This window comes from Rhodamnia argentea, chromosome 7 (genome assembly GCF_020921035.1).
Source record: "Rhodamnia argentea isolate NSW1041297 chromosome 7, ASM2092103v1, whole genome shotgun sequence".
Taxonomy (NCBI): Eukaryota; Viridiplantae; Streptophyta; class Magnoliopsida; order Myrtales; family Myrtaceae; genus Rhodamnia; species Rhodamnia argentea.
This window is the reverse complement of record NC_063156.1, coordinates 27,837,268-27,849,310: the sequence shown is the minus strand read 5'-3', so window position 1 is coordinate 27,849,310 and position 12,043 is coordinate 27,837,268. Positions and strand designations below refer to the sequence as shown.

Below are 12,043 nucleotides of genomic sequence, written 5' to 3'. Positions count from 1 at the left end.
ATGAAGATGAAGACAAGCAGCACCAATCGCGATCTGAAAACAACTCTTGCTCTTCCCATCGCCAAAGCCCCTGTCGTTTACCCCGTCATCCAAGAATCTCCGCCTTTTACTCTCTCTTTTCCCCCCCCAAAGTAAGGCCATAGCAAAAGCAAATTCCTATGCTCTCTGTGGTCAAACTTTTTGAGGAGCCGTTCGGTCGAATCATGCATCTTTAGCAAGAGGATCGAGCTTGCTTATTAAGTGTCAAGTACAAACAAAAGCAGTAAAGCTAATCGCCCCTAGCGCGCCCACGTGGACCCGAACGATTCGACACGCGCGATCATTAATTAAAGGTGGTGGCCCTGTCTTATCTTATGTTAATCTAAGCTTAGTGCCAACCTCACTCCCCGCAGGACTTGCCATTTTTTTTGCATGATAGATGAACCGATCTTGTTAACGAGTGCCGAGATACACTTTATCGGCAAAGTTTTTGGATTCTCATGACACTGCTTGCACATTTCACGACAATAACGACATATTGGAACTTGCGACCTTTGTTTATTATGTGTTTGGAAATAAAATCCTAACTGAATAGAAAACCATAGACCAACGTAATTACCCATAAATAGAAAGCAAAATTCGGGATTAACTAAGTAAACAAAAGACGGGCCAAAGCAGCAGGCCCGACCATCGAAAAACTTTCTGAGCCTAGAGGGCTACAATGGCCTCAAACGACCACAAAATTGATCCAACGATGCATTGACTTTTGTTCGCAAACCCTCCTTCCAACTTCCGACTTCCTCCTTACTTAACCCTTTTCACAAATTCATCGGCGGTCGCATCCGAATCACAAATCAATTGCGACTTCTACATAATTCCGATGAACTGGGAGCCGCGTCGGCATCGATGTTCGACACAACGGAATGTCGTATGGTCCGGCTAGATCTACTCCACATCATGAGATCTATAGCACGCCGTCAGTCATAAGAGAACGAGGCAACAAAGTTAGGAGGACAAGCATATAGTAGCAAACTAGCAAAGACAACGACCCAAGAGAAATCAAATTTGGGTTGTGGAGACATGATGAGGTAAATAAATCCCTCTTTCGGTATCGGATCCTGAGTGACCAATGGCCCCGGAGTCAACTTGTCTAAAGAAGCTTTTGTTAAACCGCCACGGGCCACATAAAGCAACTTTTCATGAAATCGTACGAGACCACTAGTAGAAAATACGACCTTTGATGAAATTAAGGTTAAGTACGATGTAGCCATCTCCCAGCTTCCGTAATATCGCGTCGAGCGTGAAAGCGACGATCATAAATTTTCTTTCTTGGTCGAATTATTTATATCTATGCCATTTGATCGTGTCCAATCTTTCGAAATTTTTTAATATAAATAAGACGTCAAAATCACCGAACTTTAGTGAGAATCGATAAGGTATTCTCGAAAAACACCATCTTTTGCTCGGGGAAATATATACTCCATATATAATAAGATGGTGAATCTCTAAAACTTTTACACCGGTTTCGGCTTCACGAAATAAAATCAGAAGGAAAAGTCTAAATTACCCCTGATTTCTGCATGATTGATTATCCCACTGAGCTCAACAAATTGACCTTTTTTTTTTTTCCACAATATTCTAGCAAAAACCCACCCAAATAAACCGAAGAAAAAGAAAATACAGAGAAATGAAGAAAACAGAGAGGAGAGAGGAAAGAAGAAATTAAAGAACAAGAAGATAGAACAAAGAATCCCCTGAAGCTGATGAAGCTGGAACTCCCCTGCTTTTAACAATTCACCAGTGACTGCTAGCAGCACTGCCATTGCTCTGGCACGTGCTAAGCAACTCCTCCAAGTATTCCTGCCCCAAGTCCTCGAACACCACCGGGTTCGGCGCCGACGCCGACGCCACAGCCGTCTCCTTCTCTTTCCTCTTCCTCGCCGCCGCAGATGACGATGCTGACTTCCTCCTCAGGCAGTGCCTCCGCTTGAGCGCCACTACCGGGGAGCACCCTTCCTCGCAGGAGTACTTCATCTCCCTCAGGGACTCCCTCACTCTCTCCACCGGGAAGTTCAGCACCGCCATCGACCCCCTCATCGAGAAGGCCGCCTGGTCGTACGCCATCGCCGCCGCCTCGGGGCTGTCGAACGTCCCGAGCCAGACCCTGATCCCGTGCCTCGTCGAGTCCCTTATCTCCGCCGCGTACTTCCCCCACGGGCGCTTCCTCACTCCCCTGTACGACTTCTCCTTCTCCTGATGCGTCGCGTAGGCCTCCTGTCCCGGCGGCTGCGAGTCGTCGGTGCTGCAAGTGCTGGAACTGGCTTCTTCTTCTTTGATTTTGGAGCCAATGGAGGACAGAGAGTCCGAGGGCTCCTTCGCCCCGAAGGCGAGGATGTCGAGGAGGAGCATCTCTTCGGAGTCGTTGAAGTTGAAGGGGAGTATGCCGTGATTGAAAGTTCCACAATTCAAGGAATTCTCAGGTGAGAATTCTTGGGGCTGGAAATCGAAGAGCAAAGATTGCATTCTGGAGATCAGATGCTCTGTTTTATGCTCTGTATCAGTTGAGGTCTTGGGAGATGGGTGGTGTTCAATGCTCGAGGGAAAAATTGGAAATGGGGAAATGATTTGGGTGGGGGTTATATATGCGAAAGAAACGGGAGATCGGGGGGGAGAGAGAGGTAACTCGATAAGAGGATAAGCGATCAAGACAAAGAAAAGATTAAAAAAAAAAGGACGAAGAAAACAGGGGATTGAAAAGAGAGGTTAATTGGGCAAGGAGGATGTCTTGGGTTTGTAGCAATAAAAAGGCAGTGGACACACATTGAGCACGTGAGTCAAATGACGCCCGGCGGCGGGGTTGGACCAAGACAAAGAAAAAAAAATAAAAAAAAAAATAGAAAATTCAACAAATGTTTATTTTATTATTATTATTATTATTATTATTATTATTATTATTATTATTATTATTCATCTAGAAATGACCTCAGTTCTTGATGACCTCATTGAACTTTCCTTTTCATTTGAATTTTCTTATTCGGGTTTCCTTCCTGTTCTTTTGTGCGAGTTTTAGGTCATGTCAGTGGCTGTCCTGTCCACACGACACCCTCGTATGGCCCAGTTCCAACACGGTGTGACAGCCATGGCTTGAGCCTTAATGAGGGTAATTTGGATCAAAGGGAACTTGTTGCTCCGAGTTTAGTCCGCATGGATGTTACTAACTCGTCGCGCTCGGTCTCGTAATTGATTCTTTGTAAACTCTTAATTGATCTGTATCTTCTTTTACCGTTTGCTTTGAAACGTCTGAAATTTCATCTAATTTGATTCGTTGTCACCACTTCTGGCTGAAATCTCCTCATCGGAGGAAGCATTGGTCGCATAATTTTATCGAACAATGGCAGACCAAGATGCCCCCTCCTTTTACCGTATGCTAAAAACAAAATCTGGTTCTCCATTGTTTTCTTTTGTGTTATGATACGACCTCCAATTTTAGTTTACTATATGCTCAAATCAAAATCCTGTGGTCTTTAATTGCGTAATCTAATTTTGTTCCCCTTCCGGAAAGAGGAGTCAAAGCATCGAGTTGGAAATATGAACTATTTAACACTTGAAATTTCATACATCCACCATCAAATATTTAAACTATCCAATAATCACGAAATGGATTTCGTAATCGGAGAGATTAGTCGGATGCCGTAGAAAATTCAGAAATCTTCCAAAGCAAACAAGAAAAATGAGCTTTTCTCCTTTTTTTTTTTTTGTGTTTTTTGAGTGGTGGTGAGAGGCCATTGTAATTAGAGATTGATTTTTTTTAATGCTTTCGTTTGTAGGAGGAGCTGGTCAAGAATGTAAGATCACCAATTGGAATATTATAATTCTACTCAATATAGAAAGTTAACAATAGGTTCCTGCCAAGAACCTTCCTTGGGAAACTTGTTCCTTTCTTTTATTATTCTTTTGCGCCAACGTTTGAAAAGTTGGTATTGACTCTTCTATTTCCTTGAGGAATTGGAAAACCGAGGACTATAGGGGAAAATTGAGCTCACTTGAAGTTGACGTGATCCCTAATCTCCTCATCGAGTCTGAATTTTCGAGACATCCGTGAGATCTCGACCATTAGCTCGGTTCCGGTTTTCAACCTACCAGTAACATATTCCGTCGCTTTAGATCGAGATCTTAAAAGAAAGAACATTGAATTCCCCCATCCATATCACACGATCCTCCGCAGTCATTTTTTATCGCGCACGCGAGAAATTCCGACATGTAGACTTCGGTTGCGAGATGGGATTTTCATGCAATGAAATCTAGCATCTTTCCTCAAAACTATCTCTTAATGTCGTGGATCCTCCGTCCCGCACGAAACCCTCCTAGCCAGTGGATCCTTCGATCCATCTCCTCCGCTGCCGGCGCAACCGACAGACACCAACAAAACCCTCTCACTTTCTTACGGCGTGATTATATTCAGAACCAGACCGATTTACAAAATATTTCCAAAATGCGGGTATTGCGAAAAAGCAAAAGAGATTGGGCTCGTGTGAAAGTAGTTTTCGGGGAGTTTCGACATTGACACGATCGAATCAATTTTTCATGGCTGTTCGATGAAAAGGATGTTCGTCTGGCAATGGACAACGTTTTCTCTCGTTTTCTGTGTTCCTGACGAGGACTTGGGAAAGAGACACAAGGGGCAGGGGCTTTTCTTCGAGTAAATATATTTAAGAAAGCTTTGTAGCCACGTTTATTTATTTTTTAGTAATTTAAGTACGAGAATGGTCCAGATGCAGGCCCTCTCTTTTACGGGCATTTTGGAAAGTCTTTCGAAGTCGTGACCACTTTGTGGATAAAAATAAAAATCGTCAACTTGCTTTCGTTTTCATATTTTTCTTTTTTGACTCTATATGGAATTAATCCCTAATAAAAAGGGGGAAAAGGTAGGACTGCTACCTAATCCAGATGTTAGACAAGATATTTTCGTTAGGATCAAGCGCTTAAACACAACGAAATGGGGAGTACAAGCGAGAAAAATACACGGAGATACAAAATTTATCTTGATTTACCTTTAAACTAGAGCTACATTAAGGAGATGATTTCATTGCTATTAGCACCTTCCACATCTATATTACAGCTCTCAATTACAAGAGAAAAATGGTTATATATAGGCGGCACAAAAAAATCTAATGGTCGAGAAAATCTTAGATCACTCAGTTGCAATTCTTGAGTTCAAGCTCAAATTACCAACAAAGTACGGACCCAAACTATAAAAGCCCTCTAATGGTTCGAGAACACTATCCCCTGCGACTCTTGCCGAGGCTGGCCACTCGAATTCTCGTGTCTTTCTATTTACGAGGAGTACGAATCACATCCAATAATTTTTCTTAAGAGCATGAATCGTAAAAAGTATGATGTTTCGATGTTTCGATCCCCCGTCGTCTCAGCTACATACTCATTTAATTTATTTATTCCGGCCAAAAAACGGAGCGTCATCAACTGGCAATCGATTCCTCGGAGAAGTTGGTGACGAGGTTGTGTCGGGGTTGGGTCCATGTCGAATGGGGCGGTGATGCGAACGTTTTCTGGGGAATGGGGCATGAATCTTTGTTGATCGAAAGAAACGGCATCGAGTCATGACTTGCTGCCTGCTGGGTTCGGGAAAGATTCGCACGAAAAGAGTGAAATTGCTGCACGCATTTGAACGTGCCTTATCTTCTATATGAATTGTGCTTCTGGACATTTGTGATTGGGGAACCGAGACATTTGGAGTTCTGAGATACCTAGATATTGATATATTTGTGCCTTTTTAACGGATCGTATATACAGTTGCGCGCGCCTTCAATTATTGCCCGGTATACGAGGGATGGACAACCGATCGAGATTAATCGTATGCTCAAAGAGTGCGAACACCCCATATTAAAATATAGCGAATTATAGAGTTAAAAAAACTTTCTCATAGAGTAGGCTGTTGTCGTTCAACTTTGAACAGAAATATCGAGTATGTCTCTGATCTCCCATCACCGATGGTTGTGTTGGATCCGTACGAGACTTTAAGATACGTCTCACGTGCTCGCCTCTATCTATCATCTTAAACCTTTTTGTTCGATTTTCGAACGTGATGTCGTAGTCCGGTTCTGCTCCGGTTTAGTCCACCTATGTGCCCCCCTCCCACACCCCCTTTCATCCAACCTCGCGCGTTATTTCTAATCCGTTTTGCGAATTTTTTTCAATTGTACAATTAGAGTACAAAGCCAACTTTAGCGCCGGATAGATTCTGTGTTTTGGATGCTAATGAAAATGGCTCGAACTAGGCAAAGCCTCTCCACCTTCGAGAGAAAAGGAAAGGAATGTTGTGCTCGTGCCCAACAATGCACCAATCTTATCCATCCAACTCCCCAAGACACGATCTCGATTCATTGTAAGCACACGTCCGGATAGAACCCTTATGATAAACAATCAATTTGGCCCTCGTGCGCAAAAACGAAAGTTGGCTCAAGTTCATGCATCTACCTGCGTTCGGAGGACGTAATCGAAAGCGATCAAACATATAATATTATTTCTTTCGCCCTTCGGTGGCGAGTAAACAAAAAGTATAAAGTATCAAAAGGGAATAACGATCGGACGAGCCGTTCTTGCCATCGAGAAAGCTTTTGACGTGTTGCGCCGTCTGGTCCACCCCCACGAGACTCCTTAAAGCCCAACTTGACCATTGACCTTTTGGCCTTTCTCGGTTTTTCTTGTGGGTATATTGCGACGTGTCTGCCATTTGGGTAGGATTACGTTGCTTTCTAGGGTTTTTTTTTTTTTTTTTTGTTCATTAACGTGATTTGTTTTGTGTTAGCATTGGATATATATGCCTAGCAATGTAGGTACGTGGTTAATTAGAAGTAGCTTTAGGTTGTGGGCGGCTGAGAGTGTTGAACCGCACACTTGGAGATGCATAGACCAAAGAAAGAAAGAAAAAAGAGAGGGAAAAATTAGAATTAATTGGATTTTAAGTGGTGGTCAAAGTTTTAGAAACTACCAGGGAAAAACTACCGGCTAAAGAATTGCAAAATAATTAAGAAAAGTGGGAAAGATGAGAAGGTGGAGTTGCTTATATGTTCTTTAATAACACTTGGTAGTAGTTAATATCATTAATGATAAAATGTGGATAATCTTCTATGACCATACTAATGCATGCATAAGGTTGATTTTTATTGTAGATTATAGCAAGGAGTTCTAGACGTTGTTATTAACATGTTTTTTGCAATGTACAAAGTTGATAATAAATAATCATATCTATTATTGAGTCCCATGGACTTGTAAGAGTTTGGCATAAAAAAGTTAGGGGCGACGCTATTTACACCTTCCAATTTTTATCAAAAAGACAAAATCGCCATAACCAATCAATTGCTATTTAAAGCAGCGGCCATTTTCTATTTTCATGCGGAATCAAGTTGTCATAATTAATAATTCCATAAGTTTTGTTTTTGTTTATTGTGTGTAATATGTTGTCTTTTAATGTTAAATTTTACCTCCATAGAAACTAGTGTTGTCGAAAAGGGAACTTTCAAGAAATCTAATTGTATTCTTCGTTGGCGGGCAAATTTATGAATCAATTGTCAAGTAGAATGGAAAATTTCCGACATAGAAGATTTCTTAACACGATTACTTGTTTATAAACTTACAGAATTACTTGTTTATTGTGTGTATCATCGTCAAACATTTTCTTATCATTTGTCATTTGTATACATACACAAATAATGAGAGGCCCAATACCCAAAAAAAATTCCTGACTTTAGCATCTATCCCAGTTATATCCAAAAAAAAATTTGTCTCATAAAAAATCCCAAACTTTTACTTTTGTGCCAATTCTATCGGCCTAATACTAAAAAAAAAATTTAGCACATGTATAAATTATATCCAAAACTTTTTTTATCTCATAAAAAAACCCAACTTTTGCTTCTTCTTTTTTCCAATTCTACCACCGTTAGCCTTTCATCCATAATCATCGTTAGTTAATCATATGTGATATTTCCACATCATTAATGAATTACACTTCAGCAAAGCTGACATGAAAAAATTCCCCAACTTCTCTTTCGCTGTCTTCTTCCTCTACACATTGTCAGAAGATATAGAGTCATTCAGGATGGTATGTTTCGAATTCTCCCCGGCACTCAATAGCCCAAAGGATTGCTAGACACGGAGATCCGATTATTTGGACGAACGATCTCAAATGTCATTGTCCTTAAAAACTGTTGTTTCCGAATTTCGAAAAGTCATTGGTAAGTTTCTCGAGAAAATTCAAGCCATATAAGATTAATTAACGTTTATTATGGACGGAAGGCTAACGGTGGTAGAATTGGGATAAAAATAAAAGTTGAAAATTTTTATGAGAAAAAAAAAGTTTTCAATTTAATTAGGACATATGCTAAAGTTAGTTTTTTTTTTTAAATAAAGATTTTCCATAATATACAGTTACTATTGAAAGTTTGTTTGTTAAACAAACAAAACTACATTTTCCTTGTCCCATATAGGAAGATGGGAGAGTGCAAGACACTTTATTAGTTAAAGGCTATTATAGTATTTTAAATAAAGAAATGAGCAAGTGAGCTATACCACACTATACCCGCATGCGGGTGGGCGATTATCAGGCGTATTGAGCAATCGCGAATAATAATTGACACTAACCAACAATCGATTTATTTTTTATTTTTTGAAATAATAATAATAAATAAACTATTGACTCCTAACAAAACAATGCGACTATTCATCTAGAATTTGCATATGTCCAGTTGTAATTATGGTTGCAACTTTTCGGAGATGGCAATTTTAGGCATAAAGAGTTATGTCCGAATTAATGATTTTTGGACATGAAAAGTTGTATTTTTTCTTCAATTGAAGAAAAAGTTGTGTTTTACTAGACATGAAATGTTTTTTTTTGTTCAAAATGGCATGAAAAGTTTTTTTTTTTTTTTTTGCACTACTATATATTGAGTGATTTTGTTCAATATACTAACTTCAACTTCCATTTTCGTTTCTCTAAAAGATATACAACCATTGTTTTCGAATATTTACCTAGAGATTTCTTGGAGAAATATTAGAATTGATATATGTTATTATCATTCCGATACTTTGTCGTATCTCGGAGGAAATAATTATTTAAAGAGAATGTTATCATACGTCAAAGTCTGATTTCATATGTTCCCATTCGTTCACTTTATTTTCTCAACAATTTCTTTTCCAATGGAAAACTTTAAAATGTGAAATTTAGTTAAATAGCGTTGCATTAAATAGGACCTTTGTTTTTATTCATCGTTTTGCATCAACAAAAGGCAATGTCGTCCATGAAATTTCTTCCAAAAAATATTAAAATATCTCATTATACATAACATTTTCAAGTTAATGTTTTTAGTTCCCTAGCTACTCCTATATCGTCTTTACTTGCTCTGTGTAAAGATGTATTACCAATGGTTAGGAAAAAAAACAAATTAAAATAAAATTTATGTAATAAATAAAGAGACTCCATATATATATTTTCTTGGAAATTTCTCTTTTTGACAAAATTTATTTCTGTGGAAGTAAAATCTAAAAATAAAAGGAGGAAACATAGTGACATTTAATATACTTGGGACACCAACAATAAACAAAAATAAAACATGTGAAATGCTTAATTATGGCAGCCAAATCCTAAATAGAAATAAATAAATAAACAAATAAGATGGGCCAACACTTTAAATTGCAATTATTTGATTGAAGGAGATTTTTATCATTTTAGTAGAAATCAAGGATTGATCTAATCATATATCCAAAAATTAGGCGAGTCGTGTATTAAAATTAGGATGATTAATATCTGGTGAAAAGCATTCCTACAAAAACACACGCACACTCTTTATCTCTCTCCTCTTCCTGCCAAACCAACCGTCGTGCCGTCGCTCCCACTCACGATAACCGCCATCGCCGGAACGGCGGAACATTTGACCGTCCCCCCAAATGAGTGTTTCCTCATTGGCATTGCCTTTGAGAACTCGTCGACGACAACATCCAAATTAGGGGTGAGTACCGGGGCAAGTTCGATTTAGGACTGGCCGAGATCAAGTTAACATATCCAGTTCAAAGCCGGTTCCCAAAAGAATGGCTAGATTCACGCGTTAAAAGCTAGAAGCTAAGGGCGCGCATGATAACACTTCTGCTTCAGAAATCAAATTCTAGTTAAAGTTGATTTGTTTACTTTTTCTCAAAAGCAGAAGTTGATTTTTCTACTTTTGCTCCATAAGTTATTTTTTATCGAAAAAATTCGTTTGGTAACGGTTGAAAATTTCTATTTCTGAAATGTTATTAATACAAAATCTTCTATGAAAAATTATTATCGACAGCTGAAAAATTTATATTTCATTTTTGAACTTTTTAAATTTCTTTAAAAAATCATTTTTATTATTAAAAATATTATTTACTTTTTAAAAATAAAAATTTATTATTTATTTTTTACTCAAGTGGCTAAAGACAACGACTCGATAGCAACGGTGGCGCGATGGTTGATGTTTGGCAATAGGAGGCAGCGGTTGGTGGGGTCGTGGCCAACGCAGGTCGGCGGCGAGTGGCGGTTGCCGAAGGTTGGCGGTCGCGGGCGGCAATAGGCGGCGGTTGGCAATGGGCAAGGGCAAGCGATTGTCGGCGATTGGTGGTGGTCGTAAGTAGCGGCCGATGGAGGTCAGCGATGGACAGCGATCTGCGATGGTTAGCGACGGTTGAGGTCGAAGGAGGTAGATATGATCGAAAAGAGGATGATGGCGCAATGAAAAGAGGATGAGACGAGAAGTTCTTTCTTGAGTTCGAGAAGCTATTTTCTTTAACTTCTCAAATTGGGGAAAAAAAATTTTCAAAAGTGGAAATTTCTTTCAAAAGTAAAAATTTTTAACAAACAGATTTCTGCTTCAGAAATTATATTGTTAAACGAATTTCTGCTCCAGAAGTATTTCTGGAATAGAAATTCACTTCCGTAAGTGTTATCATACGCACCCTAACTGGACTTGATTTGAATTTTGGTTGGAGCGTAATGGCGCAGGTTCCGTCTAGGGAACAAACTAATTAGGTCGATTTCAAATTGAATTGCTTGGCAAATTTCTTTCTAAAACTTACTTTTTTAATAATAAGGTAACAACTACAGTATAGAACTAAAGAAAAAAAAAGATATGTGCATCGGAAGTCCTAAAACTTTGTCATGTAAGTGCAATCGAAAATTCTAAAATATTCCAAATGTATAATTAAATTATAAAGCTTGTTAAATTGGTGCAATTGAGTCATTTCTTTAACTTCGTCCAATTTGGCCAATGGAAAATGTTGACATGGTTTTTTATTATAATTTTCTCTATTCTATGACGTAGTAGTGCGGCTAAAACGAGTTGTTTTTTTTTTTTTCCAGATTTTCTAATAGATTTTTATTTAAATTATTTCAATAAAAGGTAAAATCTTATAAAATTTAAAAGAAAAAAGGAAAAAGAAGTAGGGTAAGGGCTTGCGGCCCTTGTCGCCACCCGACCATCGTTAGGCGAGTGATGGTGGGGGACTAGTTGGCGAGGGTCCCTAGGCCAAGCCCTCACTTGCTTTTTTCTTTTCATGAAATTTTGAAATTTTCTAGTTTATAATAAAATTTGCATTAAAAAAAATCAGATTTTGGTCAAAACAACATAATATGAACCTTATGTTTCATGTTTTAGTCACGTCATCGCACGAATGAAAGAAAATATAATAAAAAAGTCACGCTAACATTTTCCCTTAGCCAAGTTGGAACGGAGTTTATGGAATGACTTGATTGCACCAAATTTGATAAGTTATAGGAGTCAATACTTAATAGCATTTTTTAAAAAAAATTAGGACTTAATTGCTTTTTCGTGATAAGTTTTAGGACTTATAGCATATTTATCTCTTAAAAATATATCCCCCTCCGAGCCCAAAATCAGGGGAATAGCAAAAAGGAAAGGAAAAAATGACATATGGGGTTGGGCAAAATCTAAGCTCTAACTAGGAAACAAAATGGAATCAACTATTTTATTTCATATCGGTTCCGTGGTGGATCAGTTCACTTTCCTATTTCGGT

At 38.7% G+C, this 12,043-nt stretch overlaps 1 protein-coding gene across 1 annotated transcript; it reads right to left on the bottom strand.

Moving 5' to 3' along the window:
* Window positions 1-1,608: 1,608 nt before the first annotated feature.
* On the bottom strand, window positions 1,609-2,697 carry LOC115749795 (ethylene-response factor C3-like). Its single transcript, XM_030686764.2, has one exon. It carries the CDS (start codon window positions 2,500-2,502, stop codon window positions 1,774-1,776), a length of 729 nt encoding a protein of 242 aa, XP_030542624.1. The 5' UTR covers window positions 2,503-2,697; the 3' UTR covers window positions 1,609-1,773.
* Window positions 2,698-12,043: the final 9,346 nt, after the last annotated feature.

What these genes read in the sequence shown, in the direction of transcription:
- LOC115749795 (XM_030686764.2), bottom strand. Translation starts at nt 2,502, where the DNA reads ATGCAATCTTTGCTCTTCGATTTCCAGCCCCAAGAATTCTCACCTGAG.